Source organism: Hippocampus bargibanti, linkage group LG07 (assembly GCF_051943395.1).
Source record: "Hippocampus bargibanti isolate YZ-2025 linkage group LG07, ASM5194339v1, whole genome shotgun sequence".
NCBI lineage: Eukaryota > Metazoa > Chordata > Actinopteri > Syngnathiformes > Syngnathidae > Hippocampus > Hippocampus bargibanti.
The window spans coordinates 21,562,891-21,589,691 of NC_142740.1; the positions used below are offsets into that span (position 1 = coordinate 21,562,891).

General features: G+C 41.4%; 2 protein-coding genes across 2 annotated transcripts; one reads left to right on the plus strand and one right to left on the minus strand.

The window, feature by feature from the left end:
- The first annotated feature begins 63 nt into the window (after nucleotides 1–63).
- On the plus strand, nucleotides 64–26,801 carry psmd1 (proteasome 26S subunit, non-ATPase 1). Its single transcript, XM_089001384.1, has 25 exons — nucleotides 64–213; nucleotides 1,308–1,351; nucleotides 1,434–1,507; nucleotides 1,874–2,043; nucleotides 2,166–2,374; nucleotides 2,476–2,619; nucleotides 2,741–2,967; nucleotides 3,076–3,136; nucleotides 3,223–3,351; nucleotides 3,950–4,038; nucleotides 4,119–4,197; nucleotides 4,326–4,499; nucleotides 4,605–4,716; nucleotides 4,947–5,143; nucleotides 5,291–5,386; nucleotides 5,649–5,713; nucleotides 13,807–13,921; nucleotides 16,540–16,656; nucleotides 17,246–17,348; nucleotides 19,765–19,934; nucleotides 21,114–21,206; nucleotides 21,306–21,392; nucleotides 21,899–22,060; nucleotides 26,205–26,356; nucleotides 26,455–26,801. Exons 1-24 carry the CDS (start codon nucleotides 198–200, stop codon nucleotides 26,349–26,351), a joined length of 2,880 nt encoding a protein of 959 aa, XP_088857510.1. The 5' UTR covers nucleotides 64–197; the 3' UTR covers nucleotides 26,352–26,356; nucleotides 26,455–26,801.
- htr2b (5-hydroxytryptamine (serotonin) receptor 2B, G protein-coupled) lies at nucleotides 6,006–12,236 on the minus strand. Its single transcript, XM_089000773.1, has 4 exons — nucleotides 11,986–12,236; nucleotides 10,590–11,275; nucleotides 9,145–9,345; nucleotides 6,006–8,677 (listed from the first exon to the last, which is right to left on the minus strand). The coding sequence occupies exons 2-4, from the start codon at nucleotides 10,846–10,848 to the stop codon at nucleotides 7,734–7,736; spliced, it is 1,404 nt and encodes a 467-aa protein (XP_088856899.1). The 5' UTR covers nucleotides 10,849–11,275; nucleotides 11,986–12,236; the 3' UTR covers nucleotides 6,006–7,733.

Sequence of the window (26,801 nt, forward strand, 5' to 3'; positions counted from 1 at the left end):
GCAACAGCAAGGGCAGCTAAATCGACGTTCAGCGCTGGGACCTCCGGCTTTGTCCATAGGAGATTAGCAGCGGCTACATTGTGTAGCACTGGTTTGCATCTCTGGATAGTTCAATTTAACAAATCCATAAAATAATCGGTACGCAGATAACGTTTTGAACACTTATCCCGGGACAGAGGAGGGAATACGGGCTAACCATGATTACATCTGCCGGTAAGTTATGAAAAGGACAATATTGTTAATTTGTTTTTTTGCTAGCCTAAAGTTTAGCTAGCTGACATTGATATAGCTGAGTCACAGACTCACAAGACACACACGATCTGCTGTCATTGACAATTTCACCAACAATAATGTCAGTCGATAGTTTATCCACATTTAAGGCCAAGAAGCAAGAACAAATACTTAAAAATATCGAGTCATGTTTTGAAAATGCAATACGAATGGATTCCACCAAAATGTTACTAATGCGATTCGTCAAGTAATATATGTCCCGTTTAAATGGACATTATTTCCCTTAATGTTTTTTGAAAACCGCGTTTAACCCTAACTGTTCACAGTACGAAATGGTTCGTTTCACATCACTTCGATTAAGAAACGTCTCCCTGAGTATCTCAATGACGGTGGCAAATCAAATTTGGTATTTGTAAAAATGATTACGTTGTTGATACAGTAGGTAAAGAAAGGAAATATTTAAAAAACTGGTGATATCAGCCATGATGTTTGGAATAGAGAGAGTTCCACCGAAGAAAAGACAGGAGGCAGAGCTGGACCATCAGAGATGAAGATGTTGAGGTTTTCTTTGGGAGTGACCAGGTTGGATAAGATCGGCAATGAGAATATCAGAGGGACAACACGTATTAGAATATTTGGAGAGAAAGTCAGAGAGGCCAGACTAAAGGGGGTTGGACATGTCCAGAAGAGAGAGAGGGAATATATTGGGAGAAGGATGCTGAGCCTTAAACTGCCAGGCGATAGACAGAGAAGAAGACCAAAGAGGAGATTTATGGATGTTGTGAGAGAGGACTTGAAGGTAGCTGGTGTGAAAAAAGGATGCACAAAACAGGGCTAGATGGAGGACACTGATTTGCTGTGGCGACGCCTGAAGGGAAAAGCTGAAAGGAAAAGAAGATTACGTTCTTCAATGGGTACATGTGTTGGCTTTTCAACAATAGGCGGCCCCAGTAATGTACCAAAAACACTCATTACTGATGCCATTGACAGCAAATAAGTGAGACAAGACAACCAAACACAAATGTTGTGGCATAAAAACTGTAGTGTGGAATACATTTTCTATATTTTTCTCCCAGCTGGAATTATTTCCCTCCTTGATGAGGAGGAACCAGAGCTCAAAGTAAGACACTTCTCACAGTCGAACATTGAGTTACTACCTTCAAATAAACAGCCCCGTTTACGCAAATCCTTTATGTTTGCAGGTTTTTGCACTGAAGAAGCTTGACTACCTTGTCAATGACTTCTGGGCTGAAATTTCAGGATCGGTTGATAAAATGTAAGTATGTAATTGAAATAACTCCCCACCACACACAGACCACCCACACCTCTTATACATTAGTTAGGACTAACCAATTATAATATGCAATTGACCACGTTTTGGCAGGAGGTTTTGGCCTGATGGTCGTGATATGCTGATGAAGGGTATTCAAAATATGGTTTTGATTAAGATTCTCTTACTCAATAACTTATGATCATGTTTAATATGTTTACTCTTGGCCTAATATTGCATATAAAGCATTGTTACTTAATTGTTCTGGAAGAAAAATAAACTCACTGAATGACAACATCACCAAGTATAAACCAGTATGCCTCTGCAACCATGTTTCTTTCCATCTCTTATCTTTGTGTTTTACACTTACAGCGAGGTTTTATATGAAGATGAGACATTCCGCAACAGAGAATTTGCTGCCCTAGTAGCGTCAAAGGTCTTTTATCATCTTGGAGCTTTTGAGGAATCTCTGAACTATGCACTTGGTGCTGGGGATCTCTTCAATGTCACCGATGATACTGAATATGTGGAAACAATCATTGGTTAGTGATGAAAGATTATCACAACAGTATCTCTTATTATTAAGATCTAATGCTGGTGGTGGTAAACTGTCTCTACCAGAGATAGGAAGGTGACACCGCTCATTATTGTTTTCTCTTGGTAGCCAAATGCATCGACTATTACACCAAGTTGCGTGTTGAAAACGCTGAGCTGCCAGAGGATGAAGAGAGGAAAAATATCGACCCCCGGCTGGAGGGTATTGTCAACAAGATGTTCCTACGCTGCCTCAACGACCACAAGTACAAGCAGGCCATCGGGATTGCCTTAGAAACTCGTCGCCTTGACATGTTTGAGAAGACCATCTTAGAATCGGTAACGCCCCCTGTACCCACAGCTCATATGAGAGATATGATTTGTGTTTGTGTTGTGCTGCCCAATAAAGTCTTTGTTTTGTCACATTTCCTCCAATGCAGAATGACGTCAGTGGGCTCCTTGCCTACAGTCTAAAGGTGTGCATGTCACTCATGCAAAACAAAAAGTTCCGCAATGAGGTCCTGCGGGTTCTGGTCAAGCTCTATATGAATCTGGAAAAGCCCGATTACATCAATGTCTGTCAGGTAACTCAAAATGCTTTCTTAAAAACACAATTACTTTTTTATAAATCTTCCAGCAATCACTTAGTTCGACAATAGCATTCTGATGCATCAACTGAATCAACTAATTCCCCCTCCCCCCTAGTGCCTGATATTCCTGGATGATCCCCAAGCTGTCAGCGTCATCTTAGAAAAGTTGGTGAAGGAGGACAACCTGCTGATGGCCTACCAGATCTGCTTTGACCTTTATGAGAGCGCCAGTCAGCAGTTCCTCTCCTCTGTCATCCAAAACCTGCGAACTGTTGGAACACCAATCCCAGCAGTTCCTGGTTCCACCAATGCAGGCACTGTGCCCACTCCCGATAGAGACAGGTGAGCATGAAGTTGAAATGAAACGGTGTTTGAATAAATAGGAACAACTCTCATATTCTATGCTCTCTAATACTAAAAAAACACTTTATGTATATTGTCTTTCCCCAGCGACGCAATGGAGACAGATGACAAAGCTGGCAGCTCCCCTGCTGGAAAGCCAGCAGAGATGGTAAAGGAATTTACAGTGATTGTTATGTCTCTTTGTAGATGAAAGAAAAAAATAAAACTCAAATTGAACCCTCATAACTTTCACAGAAAGAAGAGCCAAAAGATCAGAACGCCAAGATGATCAAAATCCTCAGCGGGGAGATGGCCATTGAGTTGCACCTTCAGTTCCTAATTCGAAACAACAACACTGATCTTATGATCCTCAAAAACACAAAGGTAATATGTGAGTTCAGGGCTCTCTAAAAAGAGACCAAAGACATGGAACACATACTTTCGCCACTCGGATGTACATAATCATATACTGTAAGCGTCCGTAATTAAACAAAATGAAAGCTGTGTATGTGATGGTGAAGTCCTTGAATATATTTGGTGGTTATATAATTAGGGGAGGTAAATAAAATCAGAATAATTTCTGAAATGAGAGTGCAAAACACTATAAATGTGAAATTTTGAATTTCTCAACATGCACTCTTTTCAGTACCTTAAAACACTTAGTGTGGACAAAAAAAGTACAATAGAAATTCTTCAATGAGAAGGTTTCTTCAGCCGTCATCTGTACAATTTTCAAGGTTTCGGACGTTTCGCCTCCTATCCAAGAGGCTTCGTCAGCGAACTAAAGTCTGACTGGTCGTATCGGCCCTATTTATATATCCCTAATGTCCAGGCATGGCGGCGCCGGACACAGCTATGATAGGTCCCTACTCTCAAATAGAAATTCTTGTTTTCGTATGTAATTGGTCATATTTTGGAAAGAGTTGTTTGACTTTGCTGTGACTTTTTTGCATTCTTATTTCAATTTTCCATCTTATTTCAGGATGCAGTCCGAAATTCAGTATGCCACACAGCCACTGTCATTGCCAACTCTTTCATGCATACAGGCACCACAAGTGACCAGTTCCTCAGGTAAGCACTTTATTGAAAATGTCATGAAAACAAATATATTGATTACATTTTTACGTTCTATTTCATGTTTTTGTTTCCAGAGAAAATCTTGAATGGCTTGCCAGAGCCACTAACTGGGCAAAATTCACCGCAACAGCAAGTCTTGGTGTAATTCACAAGGTCAGTTAAAATGACAGACACAAATAGAAACCATATTTTACACAATTTAATTTTTGAAATCACCATCCAAAAATAATTGTGGTTGCTAAATTGTGCGTTGTTAAATTCTTGTCATTTTTTTCTTGTAGGGTCATGAAAAAGAAGCCCTTCAGTTAATGGCCACTTACCTGCCAAAGGACACTTCCCCTGGCTCTGCCTATCAGGAGGGAGGAGGCCTGTACGCTTTGGGCCTCATCCATGCCAATCATGGCGGCGACATCATTGATTACCTGCTCGGTCAGCTCAAAAATGCCAGCAATGATGTAAGTTAGCCTCTAAATTCTTGAAGATAAAAATCCTGACATGTAGCTTGTGCTTGAGGTGATATTATGCTTTTTATTTGACAGTGTGCCTCATTTTTTTTCCAGATTGTTCGTCATGGAGGTGGTCTCGGTCTTGGTTTGGCTGCTTTGGGAACCGCTAGACAGGATGTGTATGACCTCCTCAAGTCCAATCTTTATCAGGATGATGCTGTCACTGGTATGTGGAAACAACACAATTTGTCATATTTTGGGGGGGGAAATGGGAAAGCCTTTGTTGATTTTTCTGACTTGTGCTCTGATGACAATTAGCTCCCACATTGTATTTATTTACAACAATGTCGTGAAATTATTTAGCGTGATATTAAATCATCTGATATGCTTTACTGTACAGTTCTACCTGAACATATTCAAGATATCAAGAGATACTTATCATGCGAGTCCTTCTAGGTGAGGCGGCTGGCCTGGCCCTGGGTCTAGTCATGCTGGGTTCCAAGTCTGCTCAGGCCATTGAGGACATGGTGGGCTATGCACAGGAGACCCAACATGAGAAAATTTTACGTGGCCTGGCGGTGGGAATCGCTCTGGTTATGTACGGGCGCATGGAGGAGGCCGACGCCCTAATTGAGAGTCTCTGCAGAGACAAGGTAACCCCGACAAGATTCTTTTTGAAACTGTTGTAATTATCGACATAAAAGGAATGTGGCGTTTCTTGAGTGTTTGTCAGAGTATCAAATTGTAACTGGAAATTCAAACACCTATTCTCAGAGCACTGCTTTCATTTTGACTTTTAGGACCCCATCCTTCGGAGGTCTGGTATGTACACCGTAGGCATGGCCTACTGCGGCTCTGGGAACAACAAGGCCATCAGACGCCTACTACATGTCGCCGTAAGTGTTTCGTGGTTAGTCCACTTCAAAAAGATATTGTAATATAAATGTTGCAACTTGGATTTTAAACCCTGCTGATAATGTCAATGTAGTGCTGCAAATCTGTCCTCTAGATGGCACTGACAGCATGCTAGTATCAATAGAGGCAGGCCTCATGTTAGTTTTGTAGGAAGTATAGTTGAGACCTAAATTAGGATTATTTGTAGGGTTTGAAGAGGTGCTATATTGACAGTGATGAAATGACTGCTTCTTTCATTTTAAGGTGAGTGACGTAAACGATGATGTTCGGAGGGCAGCCGTTGAATCCATTGGTTTCATCTTGTTCAGGTAAGGACCACATCAAATATATTATAATGCTAATTGCTTTATAATTCAGTCATAAGTGGTCATTATGTTTACATTGTATAGGTTATACTTTGTTTTATTTTAGTTTTTGATCCCACAGTTTTGTCATTGTTTGTCAGTAATCTGCAGATTATTGTATGTTCTTTTTAAAGTGCACATTTTATTGTTAGTTAGAATCATATGAGAAGGCCTGATATAATAAATCACCCATTTGCTTCTGAATGTGAAAAACATATACATTGCCGATCACCAGTGAAAAAGTATGTGAAGATGCCACTCATGGGAATTCATTGCTAAGACACTAAAGAGTATTTTTTAAAAACCCAAAATTCTTCAAGAAATGCTGATAAAAATTCACCTGAATAATTTTTGACAAAAAATTAAGGGAGAATTGGGGAGGGGAGATCCAAAAAATATTTTAAAATATTAACATCTGCCAGTATGGTTCCACAATAGTTACAGTAAAGTCTCGTTATATCGGATATATCGATAGTCCCGGTTATATCGATACTATTTCTATGCACGCACGGAGAAAATTACATGCAAACAGGGTCGGATATATCGATAGTCCCGGTTATATCGATATTTTTTCGGACTCCCTTGAATATCGATACAACGAGACTTTACTGTGTTTTGATTACAAAATACTACAAAACTCTTCCATAACCAATTTGTTAGGTAATCAATCAACACTTATTTTTTCATAAATAAGCTGTTTGTCGCTTACTATTCAAAGGTGTTGTGATTTAGTACATTGTAGCAAACTAGTGTATAGCAGACTTTTTTAAACTTCAATGCTAAAAGATTTCATACCTTATTGTTTGCAGTCAGTACCTTAGTACGGAACAGTGTATTCTGCTGAAAACACGCAAGAAAAAGGGATTCAGAAAAAAGCTGTGCCTGTAATGTAGCAATGAAATAATTATTCCATTCCAACTTCAAGAAAGTGCAACTGCACGTACATAATTGGTAAATTTTCCCATGTATGGAATCAAATTTCATCACTTCAAGACAAATGTTCTAAATCCAAATGTAGAGTAATTTTTAGTTTATAGAGCTCATTCCTTAACACATTGGTCCGCCCTTTTAATTGAATTTTCCCAACACAATTTTGAGTTTGGAGAATGATGTGTGTTTTGGAGTAGTGTTGACAGTCCGTTGTTGCTTTTGGAAGGGTAGTTGGGTAGTTAGGGCTAGACCTGTAAACATGACAAGTGTCTATCCACCTATAGGCACAGACCCAGAAAAGGCCAAGCCATATTTACAGTAACACAGAACATGACATGCAAAGAGTTTATTTAACAGTCACAGATAATGAACGTAGCTGAGGGAACAGACAATTCGTTTTCACAACGCATTTTTTTTCCAGCATGTTTAGTTTCTTAGTGATGCATAACTTAGATTTAAAGAGCTATTTCATATAAAAGAAAATATTTGATTCTGTCAATAGTGTTTAGGCAGTACAAATTGCCTGTAGACGAGAAAGGAAGTAGCTACATGTGGTTTGTGGTCCAAATTAAGTGCATTTTCTTTCTGTCCACTTGACAGAATGTAAAAATTACAAGGAGTTTATTGGATTTAACCTTAGAAAACCTTACCTGTTTCTTGACCTTACAGTTTGATAGACTCAGCATTTTTAATTTGGTGTTGATTATCGGAGAGTGAAAGATCTGTGAAAAACACGAGGTGCAGACTTTTACATTTGATGTTAGCTGTTTGTGTTTCTGAAAGCTAACTGTGTCCTGTTTTCCTCGATTTCAAGTGAGAGTGGAAAAAAAAAAGGCAAAATGTGTGATTTTTGCGTTTTTTTTTTTTTTGTCCTGTAACATGGTACAATTGTGGGATCAAACACTTTCAAGGGAAGTACTTTCCAAAATCCCAGTCCCACACATTTTTAAGTGTATGGTGGTGCAAGCATCTTGTTTTGAATTTATAAAACCAGGCGTTCAGCAAGATCTCAGCCTTGTCCTGATGCTCTCAGGTTGAAGAAACTGTTGTAGAATTATAGACGGCTCACGTGTTCTTCCTGCTTGGCATCATGGTTGTCCACAAAATGCATTGTGTCTAATATGACACCGCTACACAAATGGGCAGATGACCGATTTCGTAGTGGGCTTTGGGGGCTCACCGCCGCAATGCCATTCCTCATGCCCCTCTTCATGAACAGTTTGGAGTTTTCGGCCATGGAAGATCTGAATGACATTCTCGTAAGAGACTGCGTGACGTTTGAGGCCTTTCGATTCCTGTCCGGTTGATGACGTGCGCATGTCCTATAATTACAGGTGATGTAGCGCGTAAAAGCCTCCCTAAACGTCTTGTTGAAGAGTGTATAAACTAGCGGGTTGATGCCCGATGATATGTAGCCCACCCACACAAAGATCTCCATCAGCCGGGTGATGATGTTGACATCACAGCTGGTACACAGCACAGAGGTGATATTAGTGATGAAGAAGGGACACCACATGACCACAAAGAGGAGAAAGACTATTCCCAGCACCTTTGATGCACGCTGCTCGTTGCTTAGAGTCTGCATTGACTTCTTCCCCATGGTGGACATTCTGCGGAAGGGAATTTCACCGGCGGGAGGAAGCTTTTCTGTGCCTACATTGGGGTTTTCTTGCATCCTGTCTAGCACATGAAGCCGGTCAACTTGATTTGCGGCCCCAGGATGGTCCCTTTGGAATACTGTGGACACCGCTGGGTAGCTGAAGCGCTGAATCACCTTTGACCTGAGTAAATAGACCTTTTTGCGCAGTACGTGGACAGTGAGAAGGTAGATGACCATCATTATGATCAGCGGAACAAAGAACGCTGCCATGGAGCCAAACATGATAAATTCCCAGAAGGTGTCCGTTTTGAGCTGGCATGTGTGATTATTGTTGAAGGTGATGTTGTTTCTGGGTTGGTAGTTTTGGAGCCCCTTGATGGGAATAGGGATTGCTATACCTAGAAAAAAGTAATGGAAAAACATGTGAGTCTTAAGGGGAAATCTTACAAACACAAACAAAATCAATTTTGTAGATGAAATTCTATGGTATAAAATTACTGTGTTCTGTATTAGTGGATAGATATGGCAGTGGACACAGACAATGCTTTAATCGTTAACCCCAATTGAGATGTTGATGGTAACATCTTGGTTGTTTGATTTGATTTATTTTGGTTTTGCTGTTCTGGTTTTGCCGAACTCCACACCGTGTCCCTCCCAATGCTGCAGAGTGTAACTGTTTATATTGCTCTTGCTTTTATTCCATCCGGCCTGTGTTTATGAGCCTATAAACCAAGTCTGCCATGGATCTTGAGTCAAGAAATGTATTTCAAAACCTTGCTTGTATTTTAAATGTGTGGCTGTGGAGTCGGCTCCAGAGATGAGAGAAATGTACGGGAAAGTGAAAGCTGTGAAGAGAAATGCTTACAAATGGATATAAGCCACACCAGTGCTATCTTGACCATGGCCTGGGCTCTGGATTTGTACTGGCTGTGCTGTATTGGCTTCTTGATGGCAATGTAGCGATCCAGTGAGATGGCACACAGATGCATGATGGATGCCGTTGAAAACAGCACATCCAGGAAGAGCCAAATTGGGCAGATGAAGTCTGGTAGGGGCCAACCAGAATCTAAAGAAATTGTAGAAAATAGCAATTCACAATTGAGTTATGTTCCTTGAGCAGTGGATTTGCTATATTTTGGGTTTCTAGTGGTTATCTGGTTTGGTCTTGTAGCTGGAGCTGCTGTGTCATGCAGTCATAGATTAGAAATGGCACTCGATTAGAAGTTTCGCTTTTGTTTATATATGTGAGGTATGACTGCTAGAAAGAGGAGCAGCCTCGGGCAGTTGTTGATCTTTATGTTCTGGAGACTTACTATAATTTTTATTTCTACCTCCAGGCATTCATTTGACACTTAAACTTTTATTTCAGGACTGTTTTACTTTTGAAAGGGACCCTTGGATTACTTTTATTGTGGTTTTGATCTTGGTGTCCTGATAGGAACCTAATTATTTAGAAAAGCACCATTTGTTCTTAACTCATTCACAAATGTAATCGGGAATTGAAAATATGACATAGGGTGCCATTCCCGAATGACTTCGGGTTTTGTTTTTTTCTTGCCTGGGTGCCGATAAACCCCTGGCCAGAACTCTGGCAATGTTTTCCCTTCCAGAAGGGGCAGTAGGTATCTTTTTTAATGTTAACGCTCTGTTCCAGCTTCAGCCATTGTTAAAGTGCGATATAAACCTATATGTTTGTATTGCATTGTATTTTGTACAACCACCCACTTTTAATAATAATAATAATAATACATTTTATTTCTAAGCGCCTTTCAAAACTCTCAAGGACACTTTACAGTGACTGGATTTTTTTGTGCGGGGGAGCAGCGGCAGCCATTCTAGCTAATATAACTCCAGACCCATATAATTTAGGAATTAATCCTTTTTTTCTGAGGAAAGAAGAAAGTCCAATATTTTTGTATTGAATGTTTATGTAGTCCTAAAACTCAATATTCTGTGGGTCCCGCAATTTGAGTAAAAATGACAAAAACCCTGGCACCGGAATGGACATATTTTTGCACATCGTCTGGCAGTGAATGATTTAAAGTTGTCCTCCTACCCAAGCAAACACTACTGACCATACGTAATGACTTCAGAATGACTTCCTTTGAATGAATCAATATATTGAGTAATACTCACGCCCAAGACAAATCCATGTGTTATCTTCCTGCAGTTATTCATCCAATTTAGATTTTATTGATTTTAAAAAAAACATGTTTTGGAATCCATCTCTTGGTTTCTGGTCACCGGGTTTGTTTCACATGTTTGTTCGAAACCGTTTTTCTCAAGTCGGATTCCATATTTTGAACTTACTGTAGAGGACAGTGACAAGGGCAATTGGCATCACCAGGAGTCCCACCAATAAATCGGCCACAGCAAGTGACATTAGGAAGTAGTTGGTGGCATTCTGAAGCTTCTTCTCAAGTGACACAGCAAGGATGACCAAGATGTTTCCACCAATGGTGGGAATGATGACCATTATAAAAATCAGAGCAGCCCACTTTAACGGAATCCCAGAGGTTTCTGATGGCGAGCCGTCAGCCTCGAGTGGAGCCACATCTGACTGGGACATTGTGCTGCGAAGGTTCCAGCGGGCCTTGTTTTGGGTCTGGGCTCTGATCTCTGTGGTTCTACAGGCTCGGTCAGCATTGTCACTGGTAGCCGCTGAGAGGGGTAGGCAGGGAGGCTAAAAAGCTCAGGGGCAGTGCGCTGGATGCCCCATACCTTCAGGAAATATACAATTATTCCAGAAAAATAAACAAAAATACAGGATGATGTGGCTGCCACTGCTCACCCACAGAAAAAAATATCCTGTGACTGTAAAGTGTCCTTGAGAGTTTTGAAAGGCATTTATAAATAAAATGTATTATTATTATTATTAAAATGTCTCCCATATTTTTAATCCATAGATAGAAAGTATTTCCACAGGGAGACACCAGCTGGGGTCCTCGTGTCCCTTAGTTTTCCCTGACAGGTTATCCACTGTCCATTGTTTCCACCTATAATAACAAACAAATCTATTAATGTAACAGCAATTTTTAATCTCTTTTTTTCCCCCACAATAATGATATAACATTTGACAATAGAGTGTGCTTGTACAAAGTGAGGAATATTCTTTTGATTTTGTGAAAATTGCTTTTTTTTAAACCAACTTGCGAATGCTAAATGGATGTGCCTCAAGTGTTTTTGAGTTGGTACACAAGGAAAATGTGAAAACATTTTCTAGAATTTATGCAAGTGTCTTTCAACATAATTTAGTTAGTCAAAGTGCATCACAGTGTGCTCCCAACGTTGCAACTAATGTGGCAAACTGCGTACCGTAAGCAATAGTCGATTAAAGAAATGAAACATCTTTAAACACAGTGATTCCCAAACTTTATTGAACCAAGGCGCATTTTTAATTGCACTCCTCAAAGTAAAATATCACCAGACAAGTATTGATACGTTGTTAATTTTATACTTTTTGCCATCTAATAGAAGTTCGTTTATTTGTTCTTTCTTCCACTATAAGTTCCTCGTATAGATGGATGGACAAAGATGCATTTTTTTGTTCTTAACCAATTTTCTTAACAATGAGGTGAAAAATTACAAGCTCCCGCGGCATACAGTGGGAGCTCTCACTGCACTGTCCTCTCCCCTCTCTCACTGTTTGGGAATCGCTGCTTCAACACACTGAAATGTTCTGTATAACTTTGCAAAGGTTTCTTACCTCTCCCAAATGAGTTGCTCAGAGATGTTTCATCTCCTGAAGTTCTTTTCCACAAAGACTTGTAGCATACCACTGTTATATTTGTAGCCCTCCCATGTAAGAACCTGAGAAAATTCTCTCCGTGTCCATGATGGGTAATTGGTTTTATGTCCAAAATGTCCGGCTACGCATCACCACCCATGATCACAACTTTCAAACTTTCAGATGATGTGGCTTCTGCCTTCCTCTTTCTTTCTCGCTGTGCTGCCTCGAAAGAGCTTGTCATCGCTCCTCTTGCCGACCCCCCCCCCCCCCCCCCCCACTATCTCCCCTCTTTTCCCCTCCCCTCAGTCTTCGTGAGTCACACTGTGTGCATAATATATGAATGTCTTCATGGCGGCTAGTGGTTCCTGGTTTTTTTTTTCTTTTTTTTCTGTTCATCCCAGTGTTTTGTAATGTTCTCAGCGTTCTTCCATTAGAATTTAGACTTAACAATAATATGGGCTCTTATAGTAAAGCAGTTCTACATTTTACCTCCATTTGTCCATGTTTTAAAATTCTATCTTTCCTATTTTGACCTTTTGAAATGACACCACTGACGTCTTGGCAGTCACAGTCAACTTAAAAACAGATGTGAGGTATTTAAATATGTAAAATACTTTACAGATGGTGAGTGACTCTGTTCCGCCTATGAAAATGTGAAAAATGTTACCGGTAAATTTGTGTTCCCTTATATGTCCTTAAAGTGTCGTCTCGGGTCTATCAGCTTTAGTCAAACTATTGTTCTTATAGATGCAGAGCGTGCCTATAAAAGTCATACTCTATCATGTCTTGTTTATTGCAACCATGACCAGGTGTATTCAGTCTGTTTGAATGATCGTGTGTCACAGTCAGGAAGCATGCTACATGATCTTATCTTTGAAGTATCGCCACAAATACATCGATAATGTGTTTGCTTGTCACATTGGTTTACTGCTTGACACTCCTCACTAAGGCTTTGGATATGAATGAAGATTGGGGGGTTAAATAATCCACAGATGAATCAGCAGCTGCCACTCATTTTTTTGATACATTTGAAGCATGCACATCATCATTTTGTACTCAATTAAACACCCCAATGATACAGTTAGGGGATATCACCTGCCTGCCAGAATAGAATACTGCTACTCTATACCTCAACAGTTCTCGTAATTCTAAATCAAAAGCTCATCTTGAATCTGAGATTGCGTGTTTGAACTCTTCTTTTTAGTCCGAAAGCAGTTGCTAGCTTCTGCAAGTAAAAATGTTTTCTTTTTAATGTGGGATTTGATGCACACAATAACCAAATGACAATAAAATCCTTAGAATTGGCTTCAGGATAATTGAAGTGGTTACCGAAATCATCTTTGATTTCTCCTGTTGCTTTTCACAACATGCAGTTGGGCAGTCATGTAAAATGTACGTGTTGTAGAAATATACCATTTTAGTTCTCAAGAGTAATTTGCAAATCACATCCCGGCATACCAAACACACTATTTCATTTTTCCCCCCCGTCATAGTTGTGTACAGAAACAAATTCCTTCTTTTTGAAAGATGACTCGAACAGATATTCCCGAACACAGCTAGATCTACAGTCTGGCTGTGAAGGTTTGTGTTCATGTGACTCATTTGTTCAATTCCTAAAACAGATTCTTGGAACAAATCCCATTGACAGACCTTCTGCACTAAAAAACATATTTTGATCAATATATGTCATAGTACTTTTGAATGTATCCAACCCATCTTGTGACTATTTGTGACTCCATTAATTCATTGTTGATTCTGTATGCTCATAACATCGGCCTTTATTACTTGTCTTTTCAGAACTCCTGAGCAATGCCCCAGTGTTGTGTCACTTTTGTCAGAGAGCTACAACCCTCACGTTCGCTGCGGTGCTGCCATGGCTTTGGGCATCTGCTGTGCCGGAACAGGCAACAAGGTTAGCTTACCTAGTTGAAGTGAAAGTACATTTTCCACATGAACAATCCTGGTTAAATGACTGATCTGCAAATATACTGAAAGGATGATAGTAAATGTGAAATACCAATCTCACTGCACTCTTAACAACAGACCATGTTGAATGAGTTGTCCAATTAGAAAAGGGTTTTCGGTTCATAATAACCTGATTAAGATCAACCAATGTAAACGACTCCTTCTGTAGTTTTCATTTAAAGTTTTTAAAGCACCAGCTCGAAAAGGAATGGCCAAGTGTGTATATGCTGCTGCCCCAGCGTATTAGGCCTTTTATTGGGAGAGTGATGTTGTTGTGGCGAGAGAAGTAGGTCGCCTATTTAAAGGAATCAATTATTTTGTTGTAATTTATACAACTTGTCCACAGAAAATTGTTGGTGCATCATGGTAGCTCTTGTTCACAATGAAAGGGCCGTTCTTGTTGATTGTATTGTACAGGAAAAATGTAATAATTATGGAAGCATTTTTATTTTATCGATTTTGCGTACGATTTTACGACAATGGATTTTTCCAAAGCGATTTACATTTCACAGATTCCCCACCCCACTTCCGGCAATGCTAGGCAGGGCAGCTTTATTTAAATGGCACATTTCATCCATAAGGCAATTCAGTCTGCTTCACACAAGCAGACATAACACCTCCAAGCGTTTACAAACACGCCAGTTAAGACTTTCAGAACAAAAGCAAAAAGAACATATGTTGAAAACAAACACATTAAGAGAAAACGGAAAGTAATAAGTGTAGGTTTGTAAAATTATCATAAGGAAAAAAAGATAAAAATATCTCCACTGTGAGACTAATAAAGGCAAATCCAATCCAATCATCCAAGATGGCGCCCAAGTAGGCAGCCGTCAGCAAGTGCTCTGATGAGCCTTGCTTTTTTTGTTGTTTTTGTCTTGTTTTTGTGTTTTCTTTTGTCACTTTGTGTTGTTGTGCGTCGTGTGGAACGGACACAGATTGTTTTTCAGCATTTTTGACCACGACATTCATCAAGGAGGAGACTGTGCTGAGCGGTTGCGCCTTTTCGGCAGCATGGATATGCCAGTACTGTGTTGAATGGGAGGAATGTCGGTGCCATTTGACTATCATCGCTGGACAGCTCTGGGGCCATTGTGCTTTTTTGCGCCTGTAATGGGCAGCATCTTCACAGCCCCGCTTTGTTCAGTGGAAGGTCGGTGCTTTTGGACAGTCTGCGGCTGGATGGATACATGGCTTGAGGAGCCCGCGATAAGAAGGAAGGAGCGTCAGCGCAGAGCGCCGATGCGTATATGGAACTGTCGCGGGATGGAATTGAAGCTGATTTATGTGGGACAGGAGATGTGAGACAATCTCTTTTCGTCAATGGATGCTACAGCTGCGTGTTTGCTTTCAACATTTAGCTTGTAGTCGACGTGCACATTCCACCATGATGTCCCTGATCCACTGGTGAAGAGACGCTTTGATCCTCTCCTCTTTCATCTGGAACTGCTTTATGTAACAAAGAGGGTACATGAAGTGCTTAAGAATGAATGTGTCTTTGTTTTGTCATGTTATGTTATTTAGTTTTTTTTTTTGTTCTTTTGACTTCAAGACGGCGCCGCGAGAGTGGCTGCCTTTCCAGCAACTCCTGTGTTTTGTTCTGTGTTTACTTTCATTTCTTTCATAACTTTGCTGCTGTGAAATGTAAATTTCTCCACTGCGAGACTAATAAAGGCAAATCCAATCCAATCCAATCACATCAATGTGGATTTAAAAGCCTTTGCTTGTTGGGCAACTTGACTTTGATTCTTATTCTCAGTTTGAGTGCAACATACCAGTTGAATGCAGCTTCACCATGTTCCCTTTGAACGAATTGACCCTAGTCTGCAGACCTCAGAGTCCTACTGGGTTTATATCAAAATTTCTGAATGCTTTCAGGATCCAAACGACTCAGTGGTTTATAGACGAGATCAGGATTTTAAAATCGATTCCCCAGTTGATTATGAGCCAATGTATAGCATTCAGGACTCGAGTAATGTGATCCAGGAAGACAAGTATTGACACATTCCCTGCATCAGTGTTCAAACTTATGCAACTTACTTTGTACTTTAATAAGAATGGTTTCTGCATTGTGATGATGTCCAAAACCTGTGGTCATTTGATTTTAGCCCTGCCTACTAACTTGTTACGACAGATGTCATGTCATGATGTGAACCTCCTCTCCCGCGTCGACTGAATAAGGTGGTCGGCCCATTACCACGCTCCCACCTCAAACTTGTCCATAAAAGTTGGATGTTAACACTGTTAGACACAGAGTGAGAACTAGAAAAATAATGTCTCTGACTTAATAGGAGCAAATTGTGGAAGGCGGTCCTTGTTTTAACTGTAATACAGTTGTCCTAGGCAACCAGATATGGATGCCACTAATCTCATTAATTAGTATGGTCTTGTTTCCTCTGTTAATAATGTTTGTCCTGAACACACGTTCCCCCTGTTGCACCAATGTTGCAGTTACAAATGCCGACTACATCATGTGCCTTTGTGCCCCTTAGTTCCCTAATAAGCAGCCTGGAAGCTCGTAAAAACTGTTGATTTTGCGTTTTTTTATGGTGACTGTTGTTTGTGCAGGAGGCCATCAACCTGTTGGAGCCCATGACCAATGACCCAGTGAACTACGTGAGACAGGGTGCGCTCATTGCCTCTGCACTCATCATGATCCAGCAAACGGAAGTGACCTGCCCCAAGGTTTGCCTCTCTTGTTTTCCCCTGAACAGATATCTTCGACAGCAACTCATGCAACAGCTGTCATTTTTATTCATTTATTTTGGATTGAGGGGCAGCAAAGTGGCACATTTCTTGGAAAGCTGAAGGCATCCACTTTAGAAGATAGAGATGAAGAAAAGTGTCGTGGCGCACTTGGAAAATAACTTGTCCAAGCATAACTTCGCACATTTGCCCTGGGATCACCTCATATATTTTCTCTGATGGTTAAGAAATGCCAGACACCTTTCCATACTGTACCACATTTTTTTTTGCAAAGCTGAAGTCCCATGATGAATTCTGCATGTGACATTTTCCCCCAAACATTGGAATTTGGGAACTATTTATTTTAAAAACTGACTTTTTAATATAAAGCTTGTCTTTAGTGGCAGACAACAGCCTTATTTTTATTTCTCTTGGGGTATATCCTCCAAAATTTCTCACACTTGTTATGACATTTTGTTTTTCAGCCAAGTTTCTTCCTCGATCTAGTGAATGAACATCAGCACCCTTACAGTCTTGAAGCAGGTGCTTATGACTTAGATATGAATACATTTTCTCCTTTTGTCTCCAGGTGAATCAATTCCGGCAGCTTTACGCAAAGGTCATCAACGACAAGCACGATGACGTTATGGCCAAATTCGGTGCCATCCTGGCCCAAGGAATCCTCGATGCAGGTGAGTGTGCGCCAGATCTTAGGTTTAACATTTATTGGCCGGTCGATGTTAAACCCCAAAATGTTGGACAATTCTTGGTGATTTTCAATCAGTGTTCTGAAGAAAAAAAAATGGAATGGTAAAATGTCCTATTAAGTCAATGAAGTTCAAGTTGTGTGAAGCTGAAACAAATCACTTGTCGACTGTTGGATATTTTGAAAAGGCAGGCACTGTTATATAAATCCAGTTCTTACAATGAGCTCAGACGATAGTTGGTCCATCTCCAGTTAAAATAAGCGGAATTGCAAATCAACAAACACTGGCATGTAACTACTGTGCATGCCAGGTTGTCGCCACAACTCCACTCCTGTATTCCACTCCTTTCATGTGGGGCGTGTGGCTTTTTCAGTGGAAATTACATCGATTCACACTTTAGCCACATGTCTCGCAGCGTAGGAGATCGAGTTGGCAGACCATTGCCTGTTTTCATCCCTCACTGCATGTGAACACAGTAAAACAAGCCCCGTTAATGTTAGTCAGGGTTTTTTTACGTGTGTCTCCTAATTGGAGTTTCTTCAGGGAACCAGAGTAAGGCTCCACTCCATGCCTGGCCAGCCGTACACCGTGACTCTGGAGCAAATCACATTAAGGTTCATAAGCAGCCGGCGTTTAGCGGGGCTCTGCTACGCTCTCTGCCATATGGCCCGTTCGTGTCCCGCTGCTAATTGTGTTTGTTTGATTGTCTCTGCCATTTGTGGACTCAAATGCACCAAATGGCTTTATATGTGTGAGGTCCGAACTCGGCACTCACACCGACAAAGAACACAACATTTTTCTCATGTCAACCCACCGTGTCACTTTTACTTTTTGACAACACCCCCAAGCAGGAAAAGCAGCTCTCCTGTTTCAGATACCCTTCATGCATATTTTGCTGTTGACTTTTGAGGTTATTGTCTTTAATTTGAAGTGCTCAGTTCAAGGAAATGTCGCTCCCTCTTTCGTGTTCACTACGTCCCCGTTACATTTCCCTTGTACATCTTTACCCCCTCCATTCCCCATCGCATTAGAAAGATACCACATCCATTTGCACTTTCACCCTTGAACATAATGTATTTTGATGCTGTCACAGGGATGTTGGTTTTAGAATAAATCGGAACCTCAAAGGTCCCTCGCAATCTGTTCGAGGATGCTGGTCAACCTCCCTCTTCTTTGATTGGAGATAAGATTTTCCCACAGGAAAGGATCAAAATAAATCGACCTATGTTATTAGCAAATTAGACGTACCACGGCACTTGGAATAACCAACTGTCTGGGGAACTCATTGGTCAAGTGTTCTTAACCTGTTTCCACATTTTGAAGAGACTTTTCAGAAGCATTCTTGGCTGCGCGTCAGCATTCAGTCAGTGGATTGGAAGAGTTTCAACAAGTCAAGTCACTCTGCCAGAACTAAATGAGTTGATTGACCTCAAATCAGTGTTACCTTGATTGGCTCGGCTGATTTAAGTAGAAATGGTATGACCCACGACCTTGAAGCATCATTTCTGTTCATCACGACAGGACATGTCAGATTCATCTTGGTTCCCTCCTATCCGTCCTTCCTGTCGCCGTCTTAACCTGTGAACTTGTTTAAATCCACCCTATTGTTTGCCTGTGACAGAACGAGGGCGTTTGCGCTCGACGTTTTTGTTCACCGTTGAGATATTTATCCCTATAAGGAGTCACTAGTAAAGGTCGCTTCCCTCTCTTAATTTGTGGAGAAGTTTCAACATTGTAGAAATTGTCCTTCTTCATTTGTCAACATTTTCAGCAATGAACACATGAGCGCTCTCAGTTTGAGTTTTTCTTATCCAATAAGGAGCAATGTTATGACCGGAATGCAGAAACAAACTAGTAAATGATTTCATGGAGGATGTTACAAACAATACAGTGTTTGGGTTTCTGCTTTTCCATGACAGTCGAGACGTGCCTGTGTTGTCTACATGCCACAAAGAGATCAATAGATTCCACTGTGCAAAGTTTGAAAATTGTTGCTCCGTAGTCCGACGTGAATCAGCAGTAGAAATAATGTATGGTGTCAACACCCATTCATCTTCTTCTGGCTGTCAAGCGTTCCTTTTCTCTGTTGTGATAATGTGAGCGCAGTCGGACATCATCCAACTGTCATTTGCAAATGGTTGTGGTGCCACGCTCAGTGTGCAAATGTGCCACCCTCGTGTTAATTGCTCATCATCAGCACTCTGACTTTTAATTTTGCCAGATCTAGCAATTTTTTTGTATTGTGACATTTGGACTCTGGACGGACCGTTCAGCCCTTGGTTTCCGGATCAAAAATGATTTTTACATCCACCAGCGGTTTTTCCATATTCCCCCTTTAACTTTGTGCTTTGAGAAAGTAGCATTTATCATGTATCCAAGTGGTATGCTATCTTTGTTGCAGGTGGGCGAAATGTGAGCATCTCACTTCAGTCCAGGACCGGTCACACACACATGCCATCAGTCGTGGGCCTGCTCGTCTTCACCCAGTTCTGGTTCTGGTTCCCCCTATCTCACTTCCTATCCTTGGCCTTCACACCCACTGCCATCATTGGCCTGAACAAGGATCTCAAGGTAGTGACACAAAGCCTGCTGCCTCAGTGCCTATTGAATATTTGCACAGTGATTCAAATAGGCTGTATATTTTCTTTCCTTTTTTTGTTTTAGCAGCCCCAAGTTGAAAGCTGTTTACGCCATTGATTATTTCAAGATTCACGAGTAACTCTGACCGTGTTAAAGTCAAAATGTTAGCTGGGGAGAACAGCGCAAGCATAGTCTTCGGAAGCTGTGTAGGTTAATAATGGCCGCAGGCATCAGTCATCCCGCTGAGATGTTTCTCTCTGCCTGATGAAACAAAGCTGCTGGTGTGCTCTCAGTATAAACGCATCGTTGACCTTAACAGTTAAACAACAATACCATTGGTAAAATCCACTGCGGATGAGCATCATGTTCTGATTTATGTATACTTTTTTTCTAGGAAAGGAAAGTTACATCGTTTATTTATATGTATTGATTCATAAAAGATGGTTGTTAATATGTTCTACTTCAAATGAAAGGAAATTGAAACCATGTCCGGTGTTATTTATCTATCATTTTTGGTCGTTCATCTTCGACTATTTCAACCATATGACAGATGCTTGGAATATTCCCAGTAGGGTGGATTATAAATTAAAGGCTTTACCCGTGCTGTCTTTTTGATACGTTTGTCGACTGCCTGACAACAAGATGAGACCAAATGTTGCTTTTGAATGAGCTGTGTGTTCTCATGATTAACTCATACAATGCCATTCCCAAATTTATTCAGGAATTTAAAAGAATGACGTCGAGTGCCATTCCCAAATTTGTTTGCGTTTAAAATACAGACGCTTCGCCACTTAAGAACATTCAAGTTACGAACAACGGTATACACGAACATTTTTGCGGGTATGTCGAAAAATGTTCGGACAGAGATGCTGTAACTTAGATTTTGTATCTCCAGCCCATATTTTATTAAATGTTTATTTTTCAGCACAAACCAATACAGGTTACTTTTACAAGCCTTAAACATACTTATATAAACCATAAACCTACATTCCATACAAAATATAGCACTGAAGCAATTTACGAACAAATTTACCTTGCGAACGACCATTCAGAACGTGTCTTGTTCATAAGTTGGAGAGGGTCTGTACGTTGATCTGTTGGGTACATTTTAGCAAAGTTAAATTTTCAGCAGGACCTCAAATAAAAATTCCCCTATTTAATCCTGTCCAGATGCCCAAAGTGCAGTATCGCTCCAACTGTAAGCCTTCTACCTTTGCCTACCCGCCAGCTCTGGAGGTCCCTAAAGAGAAGGAAAAGGAGAAGGTGAGCAAGACACACGTGTCTCTGCTTCCTTTCGCATGTTGTGTTGTTGTCTTCTAATAATCTATATCCATGGCGCTTGTGCACATGTGTGCCGGCCAGGTCTCCACCGCTGTTCTCTCCATCACAGCCAAAGCAAAGAAAAAGGAGAAGGAAAAGAAAGAAAAGGAGGAGGAGAAAATGGAAGTAGTGAGTGCCATTTTTACACCTGTCAACCATGCCCCATTAGCTTAGCATTATTTCCTTTTTAGTGGAGCACTTTTCAAAGCTTACGTGTCTGGATGCGCTGCCAGCTCGATCGAGTGGACTAAGAGGCCGTTGTTTGGTTCTCCGTGCCACGTTATGTCATATCTTATCTCAGCTCTGGTGCTCGGAATCAGTGTGGAATATTCTGGCAAGTGTCACGGTCCTCTTGATTGATTATTGGCTTGAAGAAAAGGTGGGAGCCATCCAGGGGGGTGTCACTGCACATGGGCCTCTTTAAACAGCTAACCGTACAATCTGATAGCTGTCTGCGGTTTTATTATGAACATTTCAGACTTTTTTTGCCAAGTAGAACAGCCACATCTTGATTGTGTTGTTTTTTTGAAAGACAAGAATTATCCTCCATTGCCTTTTTACTGGCCGACAAATCAGCTGCTAAGACAAAGCAAGAAAACGCAGCTCAGGCTGAACACACACTGCTCGTGCGATAGGAGGTGCAGGAGGGTGAGAAGAAGGATGAAGAGAAGGAGAAGGAGAAGAAGAAGGAGGCGGAGCCCAACTTCCAGCTGCTGGAGAACCCGGCCAGAGTGATGCCAGCCCAGCTCAAAGTCCTCAACATGCCCGACACATGCCGCTACCAGCCCTTCAAGCAGGTAACACTGTACACCCAGCCTACTAAGTACAACTGCATTCCACTTGTACTTGGAACTGGTCCACACACGGGGACAAAATTGTTGGTCGCACCAAGTCAATGAAGGACAAACCCGCGGTGGTCACTGAAATCACTCGAAAGATGAAAAAAAAAATGAATGGCATCTCTTGAATTGTGGTTCAACAGAATTTTTTTTAAAAACAAGCTCATTAATAGGCCTGAAAAAAATATTCTTCCTATAAACTTCATCACCCTTCATATTATTCCGGCCTTCAGTATGTCTTCCGTTTCGCTCCAATGGATTTAAAATTTCTGAATACGTGCAACTTTAGTTGCTTGAACATCAAACTATTTGAAGGTGGTTTTATAGCTTTTAATAATAATAATAATAATAATAATAATAATAATACATTTCATTTATAAGCACCTTTCAAAACTCTCAAGGACACTTTACAGTCACAGGATATTTTGCCTTTAACTCATTCACTGTCAGACATGCAAAAATGTGTCCACTCCAGTGCCAGGGTTTCTGTCATTTTCACTCAAATTGCAGTAGCCGCAGAATATGCCATTCACATTTTTTTTACTTTATGTTACTTCGGGGTTGAGTGAACGCTGGCCCGTGTGGCTGGCGCTGCTCACCCGCAGAAAAAATATCCTGTGACTGTAAAGTGTCCTTGAGAGTTTTGAAAGGCGCTTATGAATAAAATGTATTATTAATATTGACTTTTAGGACTACATAAACATTCACTTCACCGTAAGACACCTTAGACTCTCTTCTTTCATCAGAAAAAAAGTTAATTATAAGTTATATTGGTCTGGAGTTATCTGAGCTTGAAATGGGGGCGGCTGTTTACAATATCAGAATCAGAATCAGAATCATCTTTATTGCCAAGTATGTAGGACACACAAGGAATTTGTTTCCGGTAGAACACGCTGCACTAGTATCGTTGTCAAAAAAACTGCTAAGTGGCACTATACAGTTCCATTTTGGCTACTGTTGAAAGAGTTCAAAGAGTTAATGGCTTGGGGGAAGAAGCTGTTTAAATGTCTGCTGGATTTGGTGCGCATGGATCGGTAGCGCCTGCCTGAGGGGAGTAGCTGGAAAAGGTGGTGGGCAGGGTGCGGAGGGTCCAGTAGGATTTTCCGCGCCCTAGTTTGGATTCTTGCAGTGCGCAAGTCCTCGAGAGTGGGTAGGGCGGTGCCAATGATTTTTTCCGCCGTCCTAACTGTCCGTTGAAGTCGGATTTTGTCCATTTTTGTGGCGGCCCCGAACCAAACGGTGATGGAAGAACACAGGATGGATTCGATGACAGCCGTGTAGAAATGTTGCAGCACCTCCTGTGGCAGGCCATGCTTCTTTAGCAGCCTCAGGAAGTACATTCTCTGTTGGGCCTTTTTCAGGATAGAGTTGGTGTTGACCTCCCACTTCATGTCCTGGGAGACTGTGATTCCCAGGAACTTGAAGGTCTCAACGGTTGACACCAGGCAGTTGGATAGTGTGAGGGGTAGCTGTGGTGATGGATGTTTCCTGAAGTCCACCATCATCTCAACTGTCTTGAGCGTGTTCAGCTCCAGGTTGTGACGGCTGCACCAGAGCTCCAGCTGCTCCACTTGTTGTCGGTACGCAGACTCGTCGCCGTCTTTGAGGAGACCGATGACCGTGGTGTCGTCTGCGAACTTTATGAATTTGACAGCTGGGTGCGTTGAGGTGCAGTCGTTCGTGTAGAGAGAGAAGAGCAATGGAGAGAGGACGCATCCCTGCGGGGCTCCAGTGCTCGTGGTTCGTGTTGTGGATGATATATTTCCCAGTCTGACCTGTTGTGTCCGTCCTGTCAGGAAGCTGAGGGTCCACTGGCAGATCGTGGGGGACACACCAAGCTGGAGAAGTTTGGGGATGAGGAGTTCTGGGATGATGGTATTGAACGCAGAGCTGTAGTCCACAAACAGGATCCTTGCGTAGGTTCCTGTGTTGTCAAGGTGGTCGAGGATGTGGTGCAGTCCGATGTTGACTGCATCCTCCACAGACCTGTTTGCCCGGTAGGCAAACTGAAGAGGATCTAGCAGAGGTCCGGTGATGTTCTTTAGGTGGTTCAGCACGAGGCGTTCAAAGGACTTCATGACCACAGACGTCAGAGCGACAGGTCTATAGTCGTTCAATTCCGAGGGTGCAGATTTCTTTGGAACTGGGACGATAGTAGACTGTTTGAAGCAGGATGGGACTTCACACTGCTCCAGGGATCTGTTGAAGATTTGTGTGAAGACCGGAGCCAGCTGGTCAGCGCAGACTCTCAGGCAGGAGGGGGACACTCTGTCAGGTCCTGCAGCTTTCTTGATCTTTTGCTGCTTGAAGAGCCGTCTAACGTCCAGTTCGTGGATCTGTAGGGCAGAGGGCGGAGATACGGTAGTTTCTGGTAATGGTGGGCAGACCGGGGAAATGGTGGTGTCCTTTTCAAATCGGCAAAAGTATCGATATTCAAGGGAGTCCGAAAAAATATCGATATAACCGGGACTATCGATATATCCGACCCTGTTTGCATGTAATTTTCTCCGTGCGTGCATAGAAATAGTATTGATATTACCGGGACTATCGATATATCCGATATCGATATAACGAGACTTTACTGTATATTGATTTATATAGCGCTGAAGCTGTAACAAAGCGCTAACATGGACAAAAGGCAAATTCTGCCCCATTGTGGGAGGGAAAAACATTGCCAGAGCTTTGACCAGCGCTTTATCGGCATCCTCGCAAGAAAAACCAAAACCCAAGCAAATTCGGGAATGGCGCTCCATGTCACACTTTTCAATTCCCAAATAAATTTGGGAATGACAGCGAATGGTTGTAAAATGCAAGTTTATCGATTTTTATTTCTTTTGTATTTTTTGTCAAATCTAATGGGACAGCTTGCTTCTTCACATCCCCCTGGTCCATAATTAGTGTCCACATCGCACCACATCACCAAACTGCACAGCGACTCCTTGTCGCTTTTTAAATACCCTGAGGACACCTGCGATGCGAAGTGCGAGACATGCCTTTGTTGCCCCTATTTTCAAATCATTTTCAGTATTTTTGTTCGAGTAACATCATTTTGGTTCAGGCCTGTTTCATGAGGTTATTTTAAAAAATATGTTTGATTTATTGTTAGCTTTGTCAGATTGAAATTCTGTTTTACATTGAGGGGTTTTCTTTCATGATCAGAGCGATACCATCAATTTTGTGCACGTGTGTTGGGATGCAAGGACGAGAACAGATGCAAGCGGCGGCCGCAGTACATAAGGACAGTAAAAGGGCCTCCGCTCAATGGTTCCTGCTGTAAACGATTCGAACCATCAAGCAAAGAGGAAGTCGTCTTGATTGGCCCACTCTCCTTGTAAGGCTTTGTTTTGTCATTCACAGGAAGTGAACACTTTTATAGACCTGGCTGGACATCTGCACCGTGTTCGCTGCACTGCAAGATTAAACATGTGCATCGCCTTTCATTCACGTTCACTCCGCAGGATCGCCAACAGTTCCGCCGAGTGTATAACTCTGGGCTAAACATTTCCAAATTTGACCAACATTTCCAAGAAATAAATCCATGATTACCTTTCTGAGGCGATATAATGTCTGTAATTCCATTCCAAACAGAGAACTCCGGTTCTTAGTTTTGAAGGTTAATTCTTTAATGTGATTTCACACCACCTTCACCACCACCACCACCACCGTAGAACACTTTTCCCGCTTTCTGTCCGAAATAGAAGTTTTTGGTCTTTTGTCTTTCACTTGCTTAAACAGTACAGCGATAAAGCATGTCGATTCTTGCGGTCTTCTCAGTCAAATGAAACTTAAATAACAAAGAAAAGTAAATCTGTACTGGAAGTGACAACTGTCCAACGCAATGTTAAGAAAATAAAGCACAGCCATCTGCTGGTCAACTACGGGACAGCAGTTATAAACATATGTATCAGCTGCATTTACAATGTCGAATTCCAACCTTGATAGTTTACAAGAACGAAAGGCTACACCGTGTACCGAGATGGCACAATCGGTGTCAACATTCAGGGAATATACTGTGACTGATGCTTTTGATCTGACGTTGCGAGAGGATGACCAATACCCAGCTAGAGAAACCGTTTATTCAATGACACCTTTGTTTGTTTAGCTGCACACAGGCGGCATCATCATCATGAAAGACACCAGCGAGGAAGAGGAGGAGCTGGTGGAACCCGTCTCGGCCCACGGCCCCAAAATCGAGGAGGAGGAGCAAGAGCCTGAGCCCCCTGAGCCCTTTGAGTACATTGACGAGTAGATTAGGTATGAAGCAAATGTATTCAGAAAAAGAAAAGAAACTCATTTTGGATCTCTGCTGACCTGAACATATGCATTTGCGTACATGTGTTTTGTGTCTATAGGCCTCAGAAGAGATGCTTTCGCTTTGTCCATCCAACTGTCCCCCACTTTCTTCTTCCTGCCGCTTCCGTTGGTCAGGCAGGGGCCATTTTTACATGTTCAACTTGTATTTTATTGTGTCTATACAATAAAAAAACAGATAAAAAAGAAGGGCTGGAGTGAAAGTTACTTTTAACTTTATTTTTCTAGTCTTATGACTTTATTCTGAAACATCTTTGGGGTGTAGAAAAGACATGGATTTCTCGCTTCAATTTTATTCTTGTTTAAAGGACAACCGACTTTTTTGTTTCCGAACTGACATCTGTTTTATAGCATCTAAAATACCCAAAACACACAGTATGATATTTTT

Coding starts and splice junctions, on each gene's coding strand:
- psmd1 (XM_089001384.1), top strand. Junction 2,044..2,165: donor ATATGTGGAAACAATCATTG/GTTAGTGATGAA, acceptor TTCTCTTGGTAG/CCAAATGCATCGACTATTAC. Junction 2,620..2,740: donor ATTACATCAATGTCTGTCAG/GTAACTCAAAAT, acceptor CCTCCCCCCTAG/TGCCTGATATTCCTGGATGA.
- htr2b (XM_089000773.1), bottom strand. CDS start 10,848: ATGTCCCAGTCAGATGTGGCTCCACTCGAGGCTGACGGCTCGCCATCA. Junction 9,346..10,589: donor CCTTGTCACTGTCCTCTACA/GTAAGTTCAAAA, acceptor CAATTTCTTTAG/ATTCTGGTTGGCCCCTACCA. Junction 8,678..9,144: donor GGTGTGGCTTATATCCATTT/GTAAGCATTTCT, acceptor ACTTTTTTCTAG/GTATAGCAATCCCTATTCCC.